This window comes from Ananas comosus, linkage group 3 (assembly GCF_001540865.1).
Source record: "Ananas comosus cultivar F153 linkage group 3, ASM154086v1, whole genome shotgun sequence".
Taxonomy (NCBI): Eukaryota; Viridiplantae; Streptophyta; class Magnoliopsida; order Poales; family Bromeliaceae; genus Ananas; species Ananas comosus.
Window position 1 is genome coordinate 12,018,672 of NC_033623.1, and position 25,516 is coordinate 12,044,187.

At 36.2% G+C, this 25,516-nt stretch overlaps 2 protein-coding genes across 2 annotated transcripts; both read left to right on the forward strand.

Annotated features, from left to right (window-relative positions):
• Positions 16,829–21,200, forward strand: LOC109707538 (WD repeat-containing protein 44-like). The gene is made up of 8 exons (XM_020228865.1): positions 16,829–16,953; positions 17,494–18,700; positions 18,786–18,876; positions 18,995–19,152; positions 19,239–19,290; positions 19,820–19,899; positions 20,022–20,115; positions 20,221–21,200. The coding sequence occupies exons 2-8, from the start codon at positions 17,504–17,506 to the stop codon at positions 20,724–20,726; spliced, it is 2,178 nt and encodes a 725-aa protein (XP_020084454.1). The 5' UTR covers positions 16,829–16,953; positions 17,494–17,503; the 3' UTR covers positions 20,727–21,200.
• On the forward strand, positions 21,325–24,900 carry LOC109707539 (pyridoxine/pyridoxamine 5'-phosphate oxidase 2). The gene is made up of 8 exons (XM_020228866.1): positions 21,325–21,585; positions 21,672–22,546; positions 22,620–22,669; positions 22,792–22,849; positions 22,941–22,973; positions 23,331–23,426; positions 23,948–24,115; positions 24,343–24,900. Exons 2-8 carry the CDS (start codon positions 22,370–22,372, stop codon positions 24,442–24,444), a joined length of 684 nt encoding a protein of 227 aa, XP_020084455.1. The 5' UTR covers positions 21,325–21,585; positions 21,672–22,369; the 3' UTR covers positions 24,445–24,900.

The following is a 25,516-nucleotide window of genomic DNA, read 5'->3' on the forward strand; positions in this document are numbered from 1 at the left end:
ACATGGTCCTCCTTCCCTTCAACAATGAATCCCTCCGGCTGTTTCATATAAATTTGCTCCTCAAGTTCTCCATGCAGAAAAGCTGTCTTAACATCAAGCTGCTCAAGATACAGGTCATTCATGGCTACTAACGATAAAAGAACACGAATAGAAGTATGCTTTACGACGGGTGAGAAAATATCATTAAAGTCCACACCTTCTACCTGACTGTAGCCCTTAGCAACTAAACGAGCTTTATACCTTGTATCTTCCACGCCGGGGATTCCGTCCTTTTTCTTGAAGACCCACTTACAGCCGACAATTTTCTTGCCTGTAGGCGGTTTTACCAACTCCCATGTGCGATTCTTATGGAGAGACTCCATCTCCTCATTCATCGCCACCAACCACTCTGCAGAACTGGCACCGGAAATAGCTTGATTATATGTCGAAGGTTCACCTTCTTCTTCTGTATCTTGTGCCACTGAAAGAGCGTACGCAACCATATCTTCATAACCATATCTCTGCGGTGGTTTGATCTGTCTCCTCGCTCTGCCTGTAGCAATGCTCTGCCTCTCAACTTGTGGGGTTTCAGTTACTGAGGTGTCTGCCGACTGAACTTGTTCTGACTGAGAAGAATCCTGTGACTGAACTATACCATCGGTCTCTACCTCCACCTGCTTGCTAGCACTCGGGGTCTCATCAGAAGAATTACGGTTAGGATATAACATAGCAGATTCATCAAATGTGACATCCCTACTAATAATTAATTTAGACGATTCAGGACACCACAATCTATATCCCTTAACCCCCGATGCATAACCAATAAAAATGCACTTTTTAGCCCTAGGTTCTAACTTGCCTTCATTAACATGAACATAAGCAGGACAACCAAATATTCGCAAATTAGAATAATCAGAAGGGCTACCAGACCATACCTCCTCCGGAGTTTTGCAATCAAGTGCTGAATGTGGAGATCGATTCACCAGATAGCATGCCGTAGAGATCGCCTCTGCCCAGAAACTCTTCGCTAAGCCAGCATTAGAGAGCATACAACGGGCCCTCTCCAAAAGAGTTCTATTCATCCGTTCGGCCACCCCGTTCTGCTGTGGAGTATGCCTAACGGTTTTATGTCGAACGATCCCTTCCTTCTTGCAGAATTCTTCAAACTCTGACGAACAGAATTCCAAACCGTTGTCGGTCCTTAATCGTTTGATCTTCTTTTCAGTTTGCTTCTCAATCATGACCTTCCACTGCTTGAAATAATTGAACACCTCATCCTTACTTTTCAGAAAGAACGCCCACACTTTACGAGAATAGTCGTCAATAAAAGTCAACATATATCTAGCACCACCATGAGTAGGAGTACGAGAAGGTCCCCAAAGATCAGAATGGATGTAGTCCAGAGTACCTTTTGTTCGGTGAACTGCGGCCTTAAAGCTGACTCTCTTTTGTTTGCCAAGAACACAATGCTCGCAGAAGTCCAACTTTTCTAAACTCTGACTACCAAGTAAACCTCTCTCGCCCAACTTCATCATACCATATTCACTCATATGGCCCAGTCGCATATGCCATAATCTGGTGCTATCCGAATCTGACATAGAAGAAGAAGTCACCGCTGCTGAACCTGTCACAGTGGAACCCTGTAGAACATATAACATGTCGGACAACTTGGCCTTCATCACTACAAGATTCCCTTTAGCGACCTTCATTAATCCATCAGCTGAAGAATACTTAAAGCCTTTAGTATCAAGTGTACCCAATGAGATCAGATTTTTCCTCATATCCGGAACATGCCGAACCTCAGATATAGTCCTCACTACTCCATCGAACATTCGTACCCGAACAGTGCCAATTCCAATAACTGTGCACTTAGAGTGATTTCCCATCAATACATCTCCACCTTCAATAGGCATGTACGTCGAGAACCATTCTCTATGTGTACAGATATGAAAAGAACATGCGGAGTCCATAAGCCACTCATCCTGTCTGCGTGTCTTATCCGTAACTGTAAAGACGATATCATTTTTATCTGATTCTCCTGCTGCAACACTTGCTTCTGCTTCAGTATTGGTGTTTTTCTGACTTTGATTTTTATCACCGTTATTCTTCCGCTGCTCTTTATTTTTCAACTTGAAACAATCAGCTTTTATGTGACCCTTCTTCTTACAATAACCACAAATCAGATTCCTGTGCTTTGACTTTGATCTAGATGTACCTCTATTACCGGAACCCTTCTCCCGAGACCTCCCTCTAGCGACCAAACCTTGTCCTGAAGCTCCACCTGTCTCGTTGCTTATCTGCATGTCAATTCTCTCTTTTGAAAGTAAAGAGGATTTAACATCATCGAGACATAGAGTATCTCGTCCAAACAAGAAAGTCTCACGAAAATTCTTATAAGAGGGCGGTAGAGAACATAATAATAAAAGGGCTTCATCTTCCTCCTCGATTTTAACATCTATCGAGCGGAGATCCATAATAATAGAATTAAATTCATCTAAATGCGACTTAATAGAGGTACCTTCCGCCATGCGCAACATGAAGAGACGTTGCTTCAAATATAACTTGTTGGTGAGAGATTTCGTCATATAGAGAGACTCCAATTTAAGCCAAAGCCCTGCAGCGGTCTTTTCATCCAAGACCTCGCGCAATACCTCATCGGATAAACATAATTGTATTGCCGTAAGAGCTTTATCATCAATCTCCTCCTTCTGCTCTGCCGTTAACGAATCGGACATCTTTTCTTTTCCCAACAGTGCCTTCTGCAATCCTTGCTGCGTCAATACTGCACGCATCTTGACTTGCCATAATGCGAAACTGTTGGTCCTGTCAAATTTCTGAATCTCGAACTTCGTCGTCATCTTAATCCTCAAAGGGAATAGAAAGGCTCTGATACCAGTTTGTTAAAATCGGAACGGCGAAAAATAGATCCAGAAAATAACTTAATGCAAGAAAAGAAAAGATAAGCGGAAAGAACACACCGATATTTACGTGGTTCGGCCAACGGCCTACGTCCACGGGCGAAGACGGAGCAAATAATTTATTAATGTCGAAAAGGCGGAGTACAAGAAAGATCTCTCAAAAGACCAAAGCTTAATTAGATCCGAAACGCCGCAACAAGAAACTCCAATTTTGGCTTCTCTCTTACCTATCCGTACGGACCAAATAAATTTGGCCTTAATTAGCGCATACGGCTAATTAGCGCACACAGCTCTCTGCAACGGTTAATTAGAGTTGCGGCCTCTCTCCTCTTAGCCGTACGGACCTCACAACAAGCTAGACATAATTAATGCTTGGCTTCTTAATTTCGTCGCGGCGGCTTCTTGATCGTCCGGAACCAACATGCATTGCTTGGCTTAATTAGAACGTGGCATCTTAATTTGGTCGCGGCTTCTTTAATTTGGCCGTAGCATATATTTATAATACATGTCTCCTAACTAGAGTCTAATTCTAATTAGATTAGAATTACACTCCTAATTATAATCCATATATGCCAAATTAAATTTAAATAATATCTAATCCCAATTAGATTAGGATTTATCCTCAATTTAGATAACTACAAATCTAAACCAAATATAACAACGTTTAATTGCATAGATGTTGCATTCTAAACCTTCATAATTTGCAAAAATTAATGTGACCCTTGCCTCTAACAAATAGCAAGTACCAAAAACAACTTTTACGACTAGCTATGCTTGCGTGCTCATTTCCTTGATTTTTTACCTTTAAGCTAGAACCATTGATTTGGCAAAGAAGATAAAAAATAAATAGAATTTGACCCTTTAGAATATAATGAAAAATGTTAATTCATGGAATTATGGAAGCATGCATGGGATCGACTGTAATATCGCATTACCTAAAAGATCGATCTTATAATTAAAAAGCAGTCAAAAAATATATTAAACAATATTTGAAATCTCTGTTACTATACTGTTGGTCCACAATCTTAATTTCCCTGTTAGTGGCACCGCCACGCGCGTAGCTACTCACTGTTGACTGTTTGCACGAAGATATAAACAAAGATATATGATGGGAATTAGTAGATCAATCAATCTGGCCCCATAAACTCACGGATCTTCCTTATTCAGTTTAATTTTCGTATAAGATACTATTTACACTAGGATCAGTGAGCTAGGATCTAGCATACTTTCATATCATGTTAAATAACCGTTTTTATTATGAAAATTTTGAGCTGTTAGAGAACGGTATTTTTAATATGTTCAATAGTAATCACATGAATATCGTTTCGGCATCTTAGTTTGTCGTTACTTCATACCATCGCATAGTAGACGTTGTTTACTTCTGAAAGTGTAGAATATAAGGTATTCTACTCCCTACAAGCAGAAATTAATGAAGGGTTTCTATGTTAGGTGTCCATTGAATATCTTCTATGCATTCACGTCTCAATTATTTAATTGTTTAGTTGTTCAACTTATAAACAATGAATGAAAACACCTAAGCTCTCTTTGGTTTATAATATCATTAATTGGCATTAATTAAACCGTGTGACACCTAATTAAGAAGGCGTTGTGTCAAACTTGTAAACATACTTTATATATATATATATATATATATATATGAGTCCGGCTATGGTGCTTGTAAAAGCACTAAGCACTTGGTGCTTGTGAATTTTTTACCGTTAGATCTACGTATTTGATCATTTTCATCCGTTAGATTATACTATTCAACCAACCACCCACTCAACCCAAGGGGGCCCACATCATCCTACTGCACATCTATTAATCCAAGGGCTAAAAATTTACAAGCACCAATAACTTGGTACTTTTAAAAGCATAGGAGCTCAATTCTCTCTCTCTATACACACACACACACACACACACACACACACACACACACACACACACACACACACACACACACACACACACACACACACACACACACACACGATGGATGAACTGAATTTGCTTATATATATCTAATTAATTGTTACAAAAAGCATGCAATTCTAAATACTAATAATTTCAGTAAGTTTGGTCACATATTTGAAACGCAATGCACCTGTCTTAATTTTTATGAGGAGACCGTGAATTTTAAATTAAGCAGTTTGAGTTTTCTTTTTTCTTTTTTGTTTTGCACATATTTATGCTTAGTTTTACCATTTTGCTACACAGCTCGATCATTTGTCACAGCAAATTAATTCTAGTGGGAACCCATGACCTACATAGTAATTAGTCACTCCTACAAACATAAAAATCCTTAACTAACACATGCAAGTATGAAAATGAACGTTGTTTTACGTATGATCCTCATCATTGATATATGTGACAAGAGATGGAAAAGACTAATTATTGTTTCGTTAGATCAATCATTTAACTATTGATCCTGAAATTTGCATCCAAATTCAACAACATTCAATGTACTTTTGATCCATTTGAAGCAATAGTAAAATATAGAGTAAATCAACGTAATTTTCACACAAGGGATATATGACTGAGACACGAGATAAAGTGCAAAGAGTCTTACGTATAAACTAGAGAAATGAGACTATTTGTCTTTTATTAGTGAACTGAAACCATGGGCATGGACTAAAAGTCGATCAAGAGTGCTTGTTTCTTCATAATTTAGCCTAATTTTCTGTATATAGAATGCTTTATAACGAACTGAACACTCTATGCTACGGTATTCGACCTAAGAAGCCATATATATACTCATCCTGCAAAAAGCCAAAACACAATCTAAGAAGCCATAGTTTATCTTCCAATAACGTCGAGTTTCTCGATCTCCAAGTTAGCTATTCGACAACGTCGGAGATCGAGACACCTGTACTAATTGAATTCGTGCGACATGCAAAATTCGCATGAGGCATGCACCCACAAGTCAACCGATCAAGTGTACATAAAAAACGTTGCGCGTTTCATTGTTTATTTACATGCATCAAGATACATGAACCTACCTCTCATTGTATACAGTGGATGGAGCCTATTATACTACATTAAAAGTTATACAAATTGTGCAACACAATCCACAAATCCCAGATATTAAGGCGATCTAGAGAGAGAGAGAGAGACCCAGCTTTGAGATTTGTTATATAAAAGGTTGACAAGGATAAATTAAAGTCATTATAATACTTCTTTAATTTATAATCTCCCTAGCTATTAAGCTAGTCAAAGTATAAAATTTATACTTAGGTTTAATGCCAAAGGTAAAGGAAGGAGCGAGGGAGGAAGGTACAGTGTTCCATCACATGAACATCATTAACACTACCGAAACTAAATTAATTGCTTGATTAGGTCTCAAGTAAAGAAATGAGCACGAATGATTGGCCCGAGAAATAAACAAATGTTCCGATGATGATCGACGCGCTTTGTCGGGATAGCGACGGGCAACAGTCGAGCATATTTAGCTGTATTGACCAGATTGCAAGCTCAAAATTTAGCGCGCTAATTCTATTATTGTCGGCCCGAGGGGTTTGTTAGGCAATTTTTCAGTGGCAAACCAGAAACCCTAGAACATGATAGCACATGGGAGGTGTGGTTGGTGGTGGTAGAGGTGAGCAATGGTATTAGAGTATGAGAACAACTAAATAATTAATCAAGTAATGATCTATTAATATATGTTAATTATAGGTAGTCTAAATAGTCAATGCAAACTCCAAAGTTACCCTAGATAGGATGTTCACTTGCGAAATTGGCGCATAATATAAGAGTGGCAACACTTGTATATGCGTGACCTTTGGTTCTAATTTAAATTTTGCTCTAAATCATATATTTAATTGCATTAAAAATAACCACTCCTCTCGAGCACACTAAACCATGCCAATGGAACAGTGCACTATACTAATTAATTCTCCGTGGTTTTTCGCCCACCTAATAGTCTTTGAGCTCTATGGTTAAACCATGAAACTCGAACATGCTATTAATTTTTTTATTGAAATCTCTGTAATAGACTTATACAAAAAGAAAAAAAAAAAAAAAAAAAAAAAAAAAAAAAAAAAAAAAAAAAAAAAAAAAAAAAATGGTGCCAATCTTGTTTAATGCTTGGCTAAAAAAAAAATCAAATTATATAGGTTCAATGCATTAGTGGACAAACTTTTTTTTACTGTTGTTATTATTAGTTAGTTTGCGATGCACTTAGTCAGGATACACGTACAACATCTTCTCTAAAAGCCAAAAAAAAAAGGAAAAAAAAAAAGATATTTTGTTTTTGCATTTCATTCATGACAAAATCTCTAGGCATATTAAATAGGAACAATTGTTTATATATTCAGGAAAAGTTTCTAACTTTTTTATTTATCCTTCTTAGAAAGTAGTATTGAAAATATTTTTTTTTTATGTTCCAACTTATTTCAAATATATCTCTAAATTTAAAATCTGTTAATGAGCTGTCAGTAATAGTTGTTATCCCTATAAAATTACTATTTTTCTCTTTCAAATATATCCTTCTACAATCACCGACTTTTCTTATTTGCTCTTAAGTTAGGGCCACGAAAAGCATTTTACTTTTTGGTCTTTTCAGATATATCATTTTATCATCATCAACATTTTTTATTTGTTCTTAAGAGGCATTTTAATTTTTTTAACTCTGATAGATATTTAACTCGTGTTTAATCCATGTTAACTTAACGGGTGGCAACTTTAGGATATTTTAAAATAACAATAGAACATATGAGAAAATTATTAAAAAGAAAAAAAGAGTAAATAAAATATTTTCCAAGTTTTAGAGGGTGTATAGACAATTATCCCTATTAAAAAATGAAGGTTAAAAAAAAAGTGAGAGAAAACAAAACCTTAAATCATAGGGTAGATAAGATTTTTTTATAACTTTTCCATTTATTTTCTCCTTTAATTTTCTTTCCAATTACGCACATATATTGATGCACTACTGAAATACCCACGTGATGCTACGGATATAAAAATATTTTTATAATAAATTTCATTTTTTTAATATGTTTATATATTTGTATAAGTCTAATTATTAATTAAATAAAAGTTATAAAAAAATAATTTAATCGTTAAATCTATTTAAATAAAAGTCATTAAAATCAGTATACGCACAAAGTAAATTTATACAACAATTTATTTTATAAATATTTATATGAAAATAATTTGAGTAAATCTATCAAAATAATTTAAAAAAATCAATATATAGAAGAAAAATAAAATTGTAAAAGAAATTATTTAATAACATTAATTATATATATACATAGAAATACACTATATTTATAAAATTTTACTCCTAAAATTTAAATGCTCTATTTTTTTTAGACAGTAATATTTTACGTGATTTAAATTACATTTATTAGGTTAGATTTTATTACACAATTTATTATGCGTATTATTAATAAAATTAATTAACTACATTATATATAATGAATTATTAATAAAATTAATTAATTAATTTTATAGAGTTTAGAGATATAAAATTTTAAATTTTAAATTTTAAAATTTAAAATTTAAGAAATAAATATTATAAATTAAAATATAAAATATAAAATATAAAATTTGAAATTTTGAAAATATCAAAATTTTAAATTTTGATATTAAAATATATATATAGAGGGAGAGAGAGTAAAGAAAGATTTGGAAGTACACGCGTCACTCTTTGGTCCCAAATCCTCCTTTAATTTAGAGAAAAAAAAAAAGATTTTACTTGGTCTACTTTAACGTCCTCGAAGGTAGATCTAGAATTTTGGACATCTCTTTCCTATAGCCGGCACGTGGCAGTTGTACGAGCAGCGTACGTGTCACGCCCATATGCCTCCACGTTGTACGGATTTGTCCACAAAAAAAAAGCATCGAGACTCCTCAATTATTTACTTTAATTGATATTTTTGAACTTTTATCTATTTCAATCCAAATTATTTGTTCCATTTAATGAAAAAATTTAAATTTAAATTTGAAAATACTAATTAACAAAAAAATGGTTAGGAGGTTATTTTACAATAGCCTATAGTTGGGGTATTCTTGTGCAAACACTAATTTTTGGTTGAACTTTTGTTTGAAGCTAAATTGCACTGTTGGTCCTAAAGATGCGATATTTTAGTCTTAAAAATTTAATTTATTATAACTTTTGGGTTAAATTTTACATATTATTGTAATTAGGTCCTAAGTACAATTTAGTTAACCAAATAATAATACGATAATAATATAATATAGCAGTATTATGATTATGATATTGATTATTATTAAATCAAGAACACATTATTATTCAATCAATAAAATTATACAATAACATTCAATTGTAAAAATATAGAAAATATGAGACAAAATTATAAAATATTTAAAGGATTAAAATATCACATATTTCAAAGTTTGATGACCAAAGTGCAATTTTACTTGTTTAATTGACGACACGAATATTAAAGTGAAGGAAATATAATAAAACATAAATGTACGGCTCGTCGTTGGCCCTGCGAGGTAGATGCGGACCCAAATCTTTCATATGACCAAATTGGCCTCGAAAATCAATTCGACGGACTCATTATTGACTAGGGGCGGTAATTCAGTTATTTGTTCGCAAATCAACGCGTGTTTCGTTCGAAATGATTTCAAAATTAAATCAACTTATTTAATAAACAAGTCGAATACGAACTGAATTTTTTAGCTCATTTAATAAACGAATCGAATATGAGCTAAAGCCAGCTCGCTCTTATTCGACTTTATAACGGCTCGAATATATATATTTTATATTTGTATAATTTATTTAATTTATATTTATATATATATATAATTATATAATATATATATTTATTATTTGATTTATAGCAAAAATAATATATATAAAGCAGAGCTTAATTATAAAAAAAATATTTATATGTAAAATTTCAATCATAATATCAAAATTTAATAAGTAAGATTTTATAAATTTATTTTCTATATATATATTCAATCTAATTTATTTAATTTTTGCTTCGTTGGTTAGTTTGTAGGTCAACTCATATTCGACTTATTTATTAATGAGTCGCATTTGAACTGATTTTTTTTTTTCTCGATACTTTAACGAATCAGTTCAGCTGATTCGCGTTCCGCTCGGCACCTTTATCATTGACACCGAAACGCACAGGGGCAAATATGTCATTTTATTAACGAGTAGGCCTCCTATGGTTTTGCCTTGTCGTTTTCGGCTGCGACTGTGGAGCCCACTTGGACGACTCCGTCGTTTCAACTTTTGGCGGTCGCTTTCTTCAATCTCCACTGTTGATTTTTCCTAATCGAACGGCTGTGATTCTCCCTATACTCAACTGTGTAGTTGGCGCCAGAGGAAGCTATGGGACCCATCGGCCTATAGACCGGAAAAGCTTTTATCCATTTATTGTGTGGACCAGGTTCACCACATTATCTTTGTGAATTCATGTGTAAATATGTGATTTTTTTTTTTTTTTTTTTGGGGTTGCGATGAATAAGTCATTAGGCGATGTTGTACAAACTTATTCAAGCTTAAAATACGAGTTAAATTTACGAATTTTGATGTACCAACCGACTAGTTTATTAGCAGATGGTGTAAAAATATAATTTTTTAGTAACGGATTATAGAATCCGCAATTGTATAAATAATATTTTGAATACTTTTTATGCTAGTATATTATGTACAATCCAATTTTCACATGACACATTACCATGCCATGTTATAATTAATATTTGCAAATATTGGAAAGGACGTATTGTTGTACTTTGCATGTTAACAACAGAGGACAAGATAGAAGAAGAGGAATTGTCGGAAGCAGTAAAAGTTTCTAGTTCATAAATTAGCATTCCGTATAGATGATAATCGTGTGACTAGTTAAAAATTTAAAATATTGTAAATAAAATACATATACTTTATTCTTATTGATATCTAATTTGTATTAATTTAACTAGTAAGGTTGATAGATTAATCGTATATTCGACCTAATGTTTTTATTAATAAAGAGCCCTCTAATAATGACAACAATTTTATGGCCATAGTATCCAAACTATGCAGATCGATGCCACGTGGTCAATCCGATGGCTACGAATGGAAAAAAAACAAAAAAATTATATTTTTAGAGAAAGAGAGAGAAAAAGTAGCTAAAAAATATGGCCGTTGGATCAGCCACGCGGCGCCTATCCACATAATCCTCAGTTTGGAAACTATGCGGATAAAATTTTTGTCCTTCTAATAATATCAACCAACAAATGAGATCCTTTCCTTTTTTTTTTCTCGCTTTTTACATCGGGTCTATAGACCGGATTCACGTACGTATCAGCTTAATCAACGGGCGGAGTTGCCCATCCCAGGTGGGCCCCACTCGTTGGGCGGTCGTGATCTGCGGGCCCCTTCACCCTTGGGTTTTGGTGTTTCTATTTTGAGAGCTTCTATTTATTAATTCAGTATCCGGTAACGCGTATCCCGAAAATTTGGGAAAGAAGGGTGCGAAGTTGGCTTATTTGCTGGACCCAGTGCATATATAAATGTCGTGGACCACTCCCTATCTATATTTTGTTGGGTTTATATAAAAAAACATTACCTGCGGTAACAAAAAGCATTTTAAAGTATATACCCCGTCTATTTTTTATATGCATAATATGTTGCGCAAGTAGGTTATTGGTTTTCTTAAAACATAGTTTTTATGCTACTATAGAAAATTTAAAAATAACAGTATATTTCTCTACTTCTTTTCATCCATTAATATATTATTATACAGTTTTTAATGCGAATTATATTCTTAATCTAATAATCTAGCTTCTTGAGAGAAAATAGTTTATATATACCTATAGGGATACCACCTGGTGTGAATAACTATTTTTCTTAAATATGAATTTTTATGTAGCAGGTGCATCACATTAATGTCCCAAATCAATCAATTTTTGAGAAAAAAATATAATATTTTTTTAAAAAAATTTATAATAGGGCGAGTGAACTCCAAATATAATGACAAAGCCCCCACAGATTCCAGAAATTTTTTTTTTTCCGCCCTCTAGTTGTCTCTGAAAATCGAGAGATCTTATTGTGTGCACCGAGTCTATTGATGCATCTCATGCACCTTCTCCAATGTTATGTTTGATGATAATATCTTAAAATTAATGTCTAATCAGATAAACACTGTATTACGCCCAACGAATATACTTATGTATGGGACCTCATGAGTTTCTAAATCTTACTCTATAAGCATTAGCTAAAATATTAACCAATGAAAGAAAGAAAAATTATCCTACTCGGAAAAAAATAGGCCTTTAAAACATATAATTTTGCTTAATTTGAGGTCCCTAAAATAGGATCCGAAGTGCGATGGACATATAAATCACTGAGGGGATGCAATAATTCCTCGAAAAGAGCTTGTATGCTGAAAATAGCTTGAGAAGTTGAACTCGTGATTTCGAAAAAAGTCATAGGTATCTGCATTTTTTCAGCACTGAAGTCATAAAATCATCTGAATTCTCACTCACAGTTGTCCGGAGATTGACCTATCGACTCCGATGACAGGAGTGAGAGAGATAGAGGGAACCGAGTTTATAAAACTCACAAACTCTACACTTTCTGAATTTTTGCTTCGGAATTGTACCAAATCTTTTTCGAGAGCGACGATTTCAGTATCATAATATGCCGACACCAATGAAGGAGGAAGTGTCGCCGAGTTTGAAAGGGTGAGGCTGAAATTAATTAGAAAGTAACTCGTCCTTGCATGACCTGACCCACTTCAACTTCGTTAATTATTTATTTGGGAAAACTTCAAAAACCCCCATGTGGTTTCGTGCATTCTCACTTTGCTACCCTGTGGTTTAAAACGTATCAATTTGCCGCACTGTGGTTTCGTTTTTATCTTTTTGTTATCAATTTTATTATTATTTTTTTTAAAAATCAGTGACAAAGTTAAAATTAAAGGATACTAAAGTGACTATTCGATAAATATAGATGGTTATCTGAAATTTTTTGTATATAATTTAACGAAATATTAACGAAAAAGCTTCCGAAAAGATAAAAATGAAACCACAGGGGGTAAATTGATACGTTTTAAATCACAGGGTAGCAAAGTGAGAATGCACGAAACCACAGGGGGGGTTTTTGAAGTTTTCCCTATTTATTTTGAGAGAACTTTTTTGGAATTCTTTTTTGAGAGGATATATAGTAGTATATGTTTTACCCGCTTTGATCATTTTTTTAGAAATTAATTTATCTAAAAATATAAAGTAACTAGGCTTTGATCAAATTAGAGACCTCGGGTACTAATTATCAAGCCAATTGCCACTTGTGCTAAGAACGATCCGTTAATCACTTTAGAAGTTTAAAATGTAAAACTTGATGCATGGTTGATTATAGAATTCTAAAACTTCAATTAAAAAATATAAAATTTTGGAAAAAAATATAAAATTTTGAAAGTTCAGATGATTATTTCGAAAGAAGGAAAAGTTTGGGTGGTTGTGGTGCAACTAACACATAAGAAAGGGACACAAAAAAATCTTGTAATACAAAACAAAATTAGATATAAGAATGAGTTTTGTAGTTTGACTCCATGCACATACCAGTTGAGTCAAGTTGCTATTACTTCTAAGATTTTTCTGGTCAACATATCCGTGATTTGGTGAAACAATCACATCGTGTAGGATTTTATTGACTTTTTTTTTGTGTTAAATAAAAGATTATTTCACATATATAACAACTATGATAGCAACCTTCTAATTTTACATATAGTTTATACCTGAAAATCTAACAAATAATCAGAAAAAAAATACTTTTCAAAAGCTATACGCAAAAAATATATAAGTCGAGTGCACCAAATTAATGTCCCCACGTATATTATTTAATTCTAGTTGGCATCAAAATTCGAAATCAAATAAGAAGTGATATTAATATATTTATTTTTAGAAATGTTTCAAATATTGAACTCTTTTAGGTGATTGATCATACAATTGGTGTGGTTTCTTGTGGAATAAAGGTGCTTCTTCATGTGTACACACTTAAAAAACATACACATTTTAAAGTATGTGGTTTGTAGGTAATCTACAAATTTCAACAAACGAAAACAGAAGAAATTTTCCATTTTGAATGCTTCTAATATAATTACTAGTTGTTTATAATCAAATACCGTAATGCATATCATTAGACTAGTTGATGAACTATTTATCATATTAAATAAAACTCCCATGCTTATTTTATGCATGTATGGGACCACAAGCTACAATGTCATGTTTCTCTTTTTTTTTTTTTTTTTTTCCTTCATTTTAATTTTTATCCACAAAAAAATTGTTTCATGATAACAATTTGTAATATGATGCTCAGCCAATAGAGGGTTTTTTGGAAAATTAATTTAGCTCTTTTTTATTCTTAGCATAATAAAATTGTGGACACAAACATCATGTAACAGGTTTCATGCATTCTACGTATATTTATTTTGATGTTTCTTTAATTAATTAGATATTCCAAAAAAACTGAGCCAGGTCCTCTCTATATACGTATGCACTAATGTCATAGCATTTAAATTACTGTTTCTAAGAAAATGGTAATTTCTAAAGGCTGTTAATTGATGAATATTCGAAAGAACTTTGAAATTCGTGGGCCTTGTGTTGTTAAATTATATTTTAAACTGAGAAATAAAAACGCAAAGATATTTGTTAATTAGTTAGTTTTAGAAACATACGAGAGTTATATTTTTCGATAGATCAGTAAATAATTTTTTATTAACTTTTCATTTATTGTTAGTATGTACTAAGCTTACCAAAAGATCACATTTATCTAACCATTTCCCCTTTTTTGAGAGAATGGTATAATACTACAGTTTCATTTTTTTTTTTTTTAATAAATCTGTAATTTTTTTCTTTTTGGGAAAACTTCAAAAACCCCCCTTGTGGTTTCAATTTTTTTCACTTTAATACCCTGTGGTTTAAAATGTATCAAGTTAGTACCCCGTGGTTTCTCACTTTATCACTTAAGTACCCTGTGGTTTAAAGTGTATCAAGTTAGTACCCTGTGGTTTTGCACTTTATCACTTTAGTTCCCTGTGGTTTTAATTTTGTATCAAGTTAGTACCCTATAGTTTTGTAAATCACAAGGTACTAAAGTGATAAAGTGTGAAACCACAGGGTACTAACTTGATACACTTCAAACCACATGGTACTAAAATGAAAAAGTGTGAAACCACAGGGGAAATTTTTGAAGTTTTCCCTTTTTTTTTTGAGAGACCGGTGGCATGCTATTGCTTCATTCTAATGAATTTAATTATAAATTTGAAGTAATTGATCTTCGAACTTGAAACCTCGGATGTAAAATTAGGCTTCGAAATTTGGAAGCTCGTGTACCAATTTTCAAATCTTTTATCACTTGCGCTAGAGACAACCGGTTAAAATAAAAAAAAAAGCTTCCAATAAAGATTTATTAAGGCTTAAGCCCGAAATTTATGCCTATAGAGACAAGACTAAAATTTCTAATTTCTGATTTTTGTTTATTTTCTAAAATAAACTCAAATAAAAATATAAAATAATTAGATTTTGAACTTAAAATTTCGAATACCAACCATCCAGACCTCAGCTAATATATATATTTTTTTATTTCTTGGGCATTAGCACTATATATTTATGGAAATATATTTATTTGACCTATCCCAGTTGTACCAAGTTAGGTGGCTGCCCTTAGATAATATGTTTCATCTATAAGAAAGGGCGATTAATTAATCATCTTATGTTTTTCCACACAGAAGCCACTAGTTTCACACGTGGCCTCACGCGTTCATGTTACTTACGAATTTAATAAGCGTTACACATTTGTTCGCCTTTTTTTACTTAACATTTGGGGATATGGGAGCAGTTCCTTGTTTTGGTCGCAGCAGTTATGGTTTGACAATAAGATGTTTATTTTTATTTCATAACATTCCGGGTTTATTGGTCAAAACATATTTGTGTGCTAAAAACTTAATATCGTGCAGATTTGACTTGCACACGGAAGCTAAATTTGGATTGAAATTAAATGGCAATGGCCGTGGCAAATGAAGTAATCCATTAGTGTGTAGTAGCACTATAATTTATTCGTGAAACTACAAAATTTAGTGTTTGATATGCTGAGAAAAGTATATCTTACTGGAAAATACCTGATTGGTGATTATAAAAAGTTAGGGCGTCGAATGGTGTTTGGGTATTTTTCAGATTCGAGTTCTAAATAGAGATACGATATGTAGGGTGCTAATTACACACTCAATGAAAATGAGAAAGTTTTAAATTCAAAACGAGAATTCGGGTCGAATTCGGGTTGGCGGGTTAGCAGGTCTAGTGGAAACCTCAACCGTGAAAAGTGCGTACACTGTATCGCACAAGCCCACAGTAGGTGATCAAGCATCAAACACCGTTCATCTATGTTGACGTTGACCAATTCGGCTTCGCCGTGTTTTTTCGGTAGCGGTGAGAGTGAGACCAAGTAAAGCAAACGACCGGGCCAAAAAAGACGACCCCAGAGTGATAGACCTGGTTCACCACGAGATCCGTAAACCGCTCGCCTCGGAAGGATCCGATTGCCGGGTCTACGATTATGTGGTGCACCTGGGTCACGAAAAGTATCAGAAGAAGTAGGGGTATTTCAGTCATTTTGTCAGGCACGAGGGCGCCGGGCAAAGTATAGCAGCAGTGCAGAGGCAGCCCCTCTGCAGCGTTGTAGGGAAGAAGAGGATGAGATAAAAAGAGAGTAAAAAAATAAAGTAAAATTACAAATAAAAATAAGATTTTTTTTTTTTTTTAAAGCAAGCATTTCTCCAAATCTCGTTCCCTTCTCCACTGCGATCCCCAAAATCGCGGTTCCCTCTCTCTCTCACTCCCTTTTTTTTTTCTTTTTTTCTTTTTTTTTTTTTAATTCGTTGGGTTTTAAGTCCCCAATTTTTTAGTCCCTTTTATTGTTGAATTGTTTAGACCCGGTTCTCTCAATCAAAGAGAGAGAGAGAGAGAGAGAGAGAGAGAGGGGGGAAGAGGAGGTGTTCTCTGTTCTCATCAAAGGCGAAGAAAAAGGCGTCGTGTGTTGTGAATCCGAGCCCCAGTAGATCCCCTCGCTTTGAAACGATAGAGCTCGCTTCGATTCGAGGTGAGCATTCCCCCACTTCCCCCTCTTTGCTTAACATCCTCCGCTTGAAAAGTTGTGATTTTTATGGGCCAAAATCGCGTCCTCTCTTAAAAAGTAGTGATTTTTATTGTTCAAAAATCGCGTCTTTCTCGTTTTATATTAGTTTCCTCGCGTTTTCCTCTAATGGGCATCTCGTATTCCTCGAGATCTGGGCCTGTGCTGCTTCTTCTCCCCTCTCCTTAATCGGTGGAGGTGATTGGGGTTTTCGCCCCAGGGATTCGACGTAGTCGGCCTCTTTAATTTTTATTTAATTACAAGCCAGTGCTTTCCTAGGACTAGGTTCATTCCCTTCCAAAATTGGGACCTGCGTTGTGATCTTGGGCTACTGGATTTGGGAGATTTGCTCATTGAATGAGTTAGATTTGCTCATTTGTTTATCCCCTGACCCTCCCTGTTGCTGTGGAGACAATCTACAAGCCCTTGCTTGTTGTTTATAATAATAAGTACAATACTGGACCTGTTTCCTCAAATGAGTTTCTCTCTCTTTCCATTGTTTTGAAGTGAGACCGCCATGGCTCGCCGCTACGTGTTCGAAGGGGAAGAGGATGAGGAGGATCTGTTCTTCGACTCAATGGAGGATATCTCGTCCTCCTCTGGCTCGTGCCCCGGTAGCCCGGAGAAGCAATTTTCGTCCTCCTCCTCAGAGGAGTGTTCCGTCGGATACCGAGTTTGGATGAACAATCTCGACAGCGTGCGGGACCGGCGCGATAAGTTTGTCAGATTGATGGGTATGGATCTGAGTTATGCTCCCGGCAAGTCCGGTTCTGGTTTTGACAGCGAGCTCCTGCGAGATGATGAAATTGTGCCGGATATTGAGAGGATAATGTCTGATGATGGAGCTGTTCTTAGAAGCTCTTCTTCGGATAATGGCTCTTCTTCGATATCTAGCTGGTCCACTGAGACGCCGAGCACGTCTGGTGACGGAGTCTCAGAGGAGAATTTTGAGTGTAGAATCAAGAATCTAAATGATGGCACGGTATTTCTTGTTGATGAGTTAGGTAAGGATGGTGACGTGAGAAGCCTACGCGAAGTTGGTTCTAATCGAACAATAACTGTTGCCGAGTTTGAAAAAAATTTCGGTTCTTCTTCCTTCATTCAACAGCTTATGCGCAGGGATGATAGTAGTAGTACATTGAACAACTCCGAGAAGACCGTGGGCAGGAGAAGGACGGGGTGGTTGAGGAGATTGGGCATTGGAGCTTCTGTTGTAGATAAAGAAAAGATTGAGAATAAGTCGAGATTTTCGGAATTTGATCAGAGCAGTGGTGTAAAGGTTGAAAGAGTTAAAGTCCGAACATATAAGAAGAAATCGAAAGAATTCTCCGCGGTCTACAAGAGGCAAGATATCAAAGCCCACGACGGTGCGATTTTGACCATGAAGTTTAGCCCAGAAGGTGCGCTTTTAGCCACCGGGGGCGAAGATGGAGTTGTAAGGGTATGGCGTGTGATGGAATGTGAACCGTCAGATGATTGTTGCATTCCTGAGGACGATCCGGCGTGCATTTACTTTACTGTGAATGAAAATTCTGAATTAGCTCCTCTGCATGCTAATAGTGAGAAAAAGGGCAAGACCAAGAACGCGAAAAGAAGTACAGATTCAGCTTGTGTTGTAATTCCATCCAACGTCTTCCGGATATCTCATGAACCGTTGCATGAGTTTCGCGGACATGTTGGGGATGTCTTGGATCTTTCATGGTCAAAAGATAAGGTTAGCATTTGAAATTTTCTTTTTGCCGTTCATTTGTTGTTCATAGTTGAAGTTTTATCTAAATGTCGATAAATGCTCTCTGCAGCGTCTACTGTCATCATCCATAGATAAGACGGTCCGCTTGTGGCAAATTGGATGTACTAGCTGCCTCAATGTTTTTTCCCATTGTAATTATGGTAGGCAAATTGTATTCCTTGATCATTTCACAGTTTGTTTCTGTTCTTGGATTTGATTAGTTGCTTCCTTTAATTTGTTCTAATGGTGTTGATTAAAATTTTCTCCTTTATTACGCAGTGACTTCTGTTCAGTTTGATCCTACCAACGAAAATTATTTTGTTAGTGGTTCCGTTGACGGGAAAGTACGTATCTGGGAAATTCCCCAATGCCATGTCGTCGACTGGACTGATATTAAAGAAATAATCACTGCAGTATGTTACCGTCAGGATGGGAAGGTATGCTTTTTCACTATTCCCGATTGTAGTTTCATTTTTATTGAACTTTCAGAGAGTGAATAGATTTTTCTTCTTGTTTCTTGCAGGGAATAGTGGTTGGTACCATCACAGGGAATTGCCGCTTTTATGATGCATCAGGTACACAATTTGTTTTTTAATGTTTCTTCTGCAAAGTTCTTGTTTTTTTTTTCCTTGCATATATAAAAGTTGCTTCTTTTGGATAAGATTCAATATAGTTGAGTGCTCAATGTGTAGCCTGGTTTCGTGCAATTTTATCTGAAGTGACATCCTTTTTCATGTAAAATGCTGCTAACTTTTTTTCCAAGCATGCCTAATCTCTAAGAATATGGCACATAATTTGATAATGCACTTTATCTACATACAAGCAACTGGCTAGGTAATTACTCTACCTTATGCCGACAATCTCTTCAGAAGTTATTTTTCCCCCGATTCCTTTCTACTACCATTCCTCAAATGCTGTGTGGTAGTGCACAGCTAATTAATGATTGTTCAGATCAGTTTATTGGCAGTTAGGATCGATGATGAATGAATTTTTCCCCCCCCAACTTGGCGCTTCGATTTGTCTTATATTATTAAGCTGGTTTGCACTTCTTGTCTGTTTCTGCATGTTGATACTTACACAAGTAGTTTTTTTGGATTGGTTCAGATAATCATCTGCAGCTAGAAGCTCAGTTGTCTCTACAAGGAAGAAAGAAGTCTCCGCATAAAAGGATCACTGGGTTTCAGGTAGCTTTCTGCAAAACTTCAACCTTTTCCGTGACTTATATTTCTCTCCCATATAATTTATATCTTTTTTTTTTTTCATTGTGAATAATCTAATTTTTGTTGTTCTTGCATTTGGTGTCCAGTTCTGCCCAACCGATCCAAAAAAACTCTTGGTAACTTCTGCCGACTCAAAAATCCGAATCCTCGATGGGGTTGAGATAGTGTGCAAGTACAAAGGTATACATGTAAACCCCTCGTGAATATCATAATTATAGTCTATAAAATTGCCCTTTAACCATCCAATCTTAACACTTCATTTGTCACTCACTCCCTAATCATCAGGAATCAAAAGTTCTTCGAGCCAAATTTCCGCATCATTCACTCCTGACGGCCACCACATTATTTCCGCCAGTGAGGACTCCAACATATACATATGGAACCATGAAAACCAAGATGGGCCCACAATGACCCATGCGAAGAGCACATGGTCTTGCGAGCGCTTCTTCTCCAGCAACGCATCAGTTGCGATACCCTGGAATGGCTCATCACTGAAAGATATCTTCAGGGGCCTAAACGTGATTTCAGAAGATTCGCTTGTGGGCTCTGGTAATTTCACTCTGAGCCACGAGTATTTCGCAGGTTTCCTCCCGAGGGGCTCCGCTACTTGGCCTGAGGAGAAGCTCCCCTCCGACTCGATCACTGCGTCTACTCTGGATAGGTTGCAGTATAAGTTCCTACAGGCTTCTTGCCAAAGTGCTTCGCATGCATGGGGCCGGGTTATAGTTACAGCTGGTTGGGATGGACGGATCAGATCGTTCCAGAATTGCGGGTTACCTCTGCACCTGTGATCTTATTACTCCCAAGTCGTGATCCGTAGGCAGACTCACATGGCTGTGTTAAAGGCACTGGGGCGTTCTCCTTTTCAGCAAAAGCGCTTATTGCTGAAGTTGACACTGGTCCAAGTGGTGATAAATTATACCGTACAAATCGTCACATGGCTTGGTGCTCCTGTTTGATTGTACATGGTCCCGAATTGTACGTAAAACCCGGTGGTCCTTCGAGATCTTGACGACCTCAATGGATTTTGGGTCTCTATGTAGATTTGTGCAGTGTAGGTTTATGCAGGAGTTTGGTGTTCCTTTTTTTTCCCTTTTCCCTGTTTCCCCCCCCTTAATAACAAACATATTTGACAAAGTAAATGTAAAGCGGCCCCCGTCGCCTAAAAATGAGTGGCGGGCAAGGGCGAGCGGGGAGTTAATTGTACTGTTGGATAGAGAAATTCCATTAAATTATACAAAAATTCATTTATTTATTCAAATTAATGTGTGATCTTTTTGGTGTGGTGGGGTGAACTTAAGCTCTCTCTGGTGACCATGTTCAGGTGTCTTGTTTTGGGGGGTGTTGTGGTAGGGGAGGGGGGGGGGAGACCTTGTGTAGTTCTTTTCTTGATGGGGGTATTGCAGGTGATGTGTAATTTTCATGGGGCCTAAATGCGAAGGTTTTGAGTGGTCTCCTAATGCTTAGAGATCTTGTGATCAATTTGTCCTTAAGATTGGCTCGTGGATGGTGTAATGAGTGGTTAGAACATTGAAAGTTTCCTATGATAGGCGATGCCGACGCCGTTGCCCCTTGTCCTTGCTCTTTTTGTTGTCTCCCATTCATCAGAATCTGCAATTGAAGGGCTCGAAACAATTGGAAGAATCCAAGGTGATGAATTTTGGCATCATGTGTTACTAGGCTTTAACATTTGAATTTTAAGGTCCCTACTAATTATTAATTATGTTTTCATATAGGAGTTTTTTGAAATTTTCTCGGTTGTGTATCTATCAACCTTCTGATCGATCCACAAATTGGATGGATACTAAACTAGCTTTGCTAGGATTGAAAGGTGAAATGAATCACATCTTTTCCCATAAACCGTTTGTATGCATCTTTTTAATCCCTTTTCTTTAGTTTTTTGCGACTCATTCGGTCTTCAACTTATTTCTTATTATTTATTTGGTGAGAAATTTTGTGGTATAAATTTTGGGTTACATCGATCGAAATACAACCACAAAGACTAAAAGCTTTTGATCTTACGAGGCCCGTGACCTCGATTTGTACCAACGGGCTGTTAGGAAGCAGAAAAGTACCGATCTCCGTACAATTATGAATGAAAATTTGGGTGATCTCGTCGTATCAGTGCCGAAACAAATTATGAATGAAAATTTGGGTGATCTCGTCGTATCAGTGCCAAAACAAACTCCGCCCCGACGATTTTCTTGAAGTCACGAGTTCAACCTTTGTCGTCATGTTAACATTTTTTTTAGGAGGGTTTTAAGGGTGTTTATATTATGTTCGGCCCAAATTATGACCCAACCTGGCCAAGCCCAGTTGTTGGACAAGACCTAGGCCTAAGAGCTGGTATTAGTTACTGTCAAATGGACTCGGACCATGATTGGACCCAGCCCGTTAAGGCCCATTAGTTCCCAGTTGACCCAATATCCGTGAAATGATTCTTCGTCTCCTTCGGGCTCTTCGCACATTCCCCAAAGAGCTTCCGCCAAAAACGAAGGGGGAAAAGAAAATGGCGGGGTGCGTCTCTCCATCGTCGTCCTCGTGGAAGCCGCTTCTCCGCAAAGCGCTCGACTCCAACGCCCACCTCAAGCACTCCGTCTTCTTCCAACTCGTACTCCCCCGTCCCCTCTCTCCATCTCTCTTTCGCTCTCTCTTTCTCTCGATTCCAATTTCTCCCCTTGTAGGCGACGATCGGAGCTAATGGGAGACCCTCGAATCGCACCGTGGTATTCAGGTTCCGGTTCTTCGACTCCCATCTCCCTCGCTCTTATCTTCGGCTCAATTCCTAAGTAAATGCTTAGAAATTTACTAGTTTTGACTATAATTTTGTTTGTTTGGTGGTTTCGGTTTGTGTAGAGGGTTTCAGGAGAATGGTGATAAGATTCAGATCAACACAGATGTCCGAAGCAATAAGGTATAACTTTTTTTCCACCCCCCGCTTTTATTTGTCCTTATTTATGGCCCTGATGTGATCGTCTAAGTGTTTGTTTGGGGAACTTCGACAGATTGAGGAGATCAAGCATTGCCCCTTTGGAGAGGTATTTGGCTTCTCAACTTTATACTATATCTTTTTATTTGCTAAAAAGTGGTTCTTTTAGATTCCTATGAGCATATATGAAGCTTTTTTAGATACTACAATTATTGGTATTAAAGTGAAAAAATTAGGTTGTGTTCCCAAAGATAACATTTAATCTATGCTTGCAATACGATTTACAATTATCGCGCCAAGAGGTCCAAATGTGCCTACTTTGCATACTTAGTCCTTGTTGTAATCTATGACAGCATACTAAATTAAGATTATTACGGGTACCTTCTTCCTGTGCTCAACAAAATTACAAAAGTTTTAGTAGACCTGTGTTCTGTGTTTCGATCTATGAAAATCTGGCTCCCTGCAGATATGTTGGTACTTCACCGACTCCTGGGAGCAGTTCCGAATAAATGGAACGATCGACTTCATTGATGGGTCGAACTCTGATCCTGCAAAGCTTCAGGTTAGACTGTTTAAGATGTATTCAGAACTTTCTGGCAAGGGTGTTGTGTTTCAAAAGTTCTAAAAGAGAAGTAATGTGGAAATATGCTAATTCAGGGCGTCAAATTCTTACGGGAATTGCATATTCACACTAAATAGGAAAAAAGAAAAAAAGCAAAGGACCCACGCACATATTACTACTATATATTAATTCTTATAGGAATTTTTAATATATTTTTTTGATTTCAACTGTTCAGATTAATACTACATTTAGAGATTAGCTTGTTTTTCTCCTTCTATATTCTATAAAACTTGACAGCCTTAATCTTGGAACTGGTTGTACTATATATCGTACTTTCAAAATGCACCATAGTTCAGGTATCTCTTTAATAAACAAAAAAGTTAAAAAAAAAAAACCTTTTGAACGTGAAGAACTACTTGATTGTCACAGAGAGACGCTCTTTTTTTTCTTTTTTTTGAGGAAACAAGCCCATAGGCTAGAAAGGCTGCACTTTATGGTTCATAAGTACCTTGTAAATGCAGCAAAGGGAGAAAGCTTGGTTCATGAGTTCTTTAAAGTCAAGAATGCAATACTTAGGACCTGCTCCTGGTATTCCAGTTATAGATGAAGGTACTGCGAAGGAGAACCATCTTGATCCAACTGCTGGCCCAGTTGATGCATTCTGCCTCTTGGTTTTCGACCCAGAACAGGTTAGAGCGTCAATAACACCAGTCTTTTAGCAGTTAAATTGTTTACATCATGATCTTTTTACTTATTATATGCAATTTATGCGAATTGATATTTATAAAAAAAACATGCTTTTTCAGGATGGGGAGGGTATGGAAAAATTCTATTTGCAATATAACTATCTGGTGTTATATTTTCATGCTGGACCTATAGCTTACTTTCTGCTATTTCTTGGTTATTGTGTACTCAGGTCGATTACCTAAATTTAAAAAGCAATGAGAGGCTGATGTTCAGATCCAGACAAAGTAGTGATGGCGGCAAAGGTTGGATGTTTGAGAGAGTCAACCCATAAGATGTGAAATTGGCATCACATGTCTACAGCATCTCAATCTGCACAATTTTGATGGTAATCAACTGTGGCATTAAAGTCATTCTTTTAAATCCAATGTTCTTTTTTGGTAAAACTTGCTTATAATGCTAGAGTATTGTCAAGTTTCCTCTGCATTCACTGTTCATAAAGCCCTGTTCCTGAAAATGTGGCTGCTTCAACGGAAATTTCATAACCATTCTTTTCCTTGTTATAATCGTGACATCTGGGAATCAGGAAACTATTTTCAATTGAAACTTTTAGATGCAAGAATAAGGGCTTGTAATATGGTTGAAATATTTTAGTTGATAGATTTTCAAGCATGGAAAAGCTCTGTACCATTGTATATTTACTGACATTTGGTTGCATTATTCAAATGCTGCATTTGATAAAACATTTGAGGGACCAAAGGAGTTATTCAGAATCTGCACTTTTTGAGTACTATTTAGCATTGTTGTTATGCTAGAACACTTGAGATAACAAATCAGGAACGAGAAAATCGTAGTAAGCAACATCATTAGTTTAATCTTCGATATCAGATGAGAGAACTTTGCATTGTCTAAAACGGGGAGCTAGGAATTAGTACTCACACATCTGTGCCTCTTGCATAGTTGGATCCACCAGCTAATGTTGAGTTCCTCCCATGGAATGCACCATGCTCAAATGAGCATTTCATTGGAAACCCTAATGCTCTCTAAGAGAGAGCATAAAATGTATTTGCATCTTAAATGGAATACTCATTTGAGCAAGAGGCTTTCCCATGGGAAGGTAAGGTAGTGGTCTCTTCTCCTACTGAAAAGGTTGATCCCCACAACACTTCTTATAAAGGGGTTTGCCTGTAGAGAGTTAACTACCAGTTTTAAGGACTTGTTGCAAGGGAGTGTGGTGGGTTGATGGTTTGTTGCAACCTCCATACGCAGCGGAATGTTAAGCTTGGGCTGTCAGTTGGCAGATGAGATCTGGGGACTTGCTCAGTAAGGACTGCAGTGCAAAGTCGCATCTCAACTACTAGATCAGCTTCCCACATGCGAGCATACTGGGACGGACGCTAGAAGAA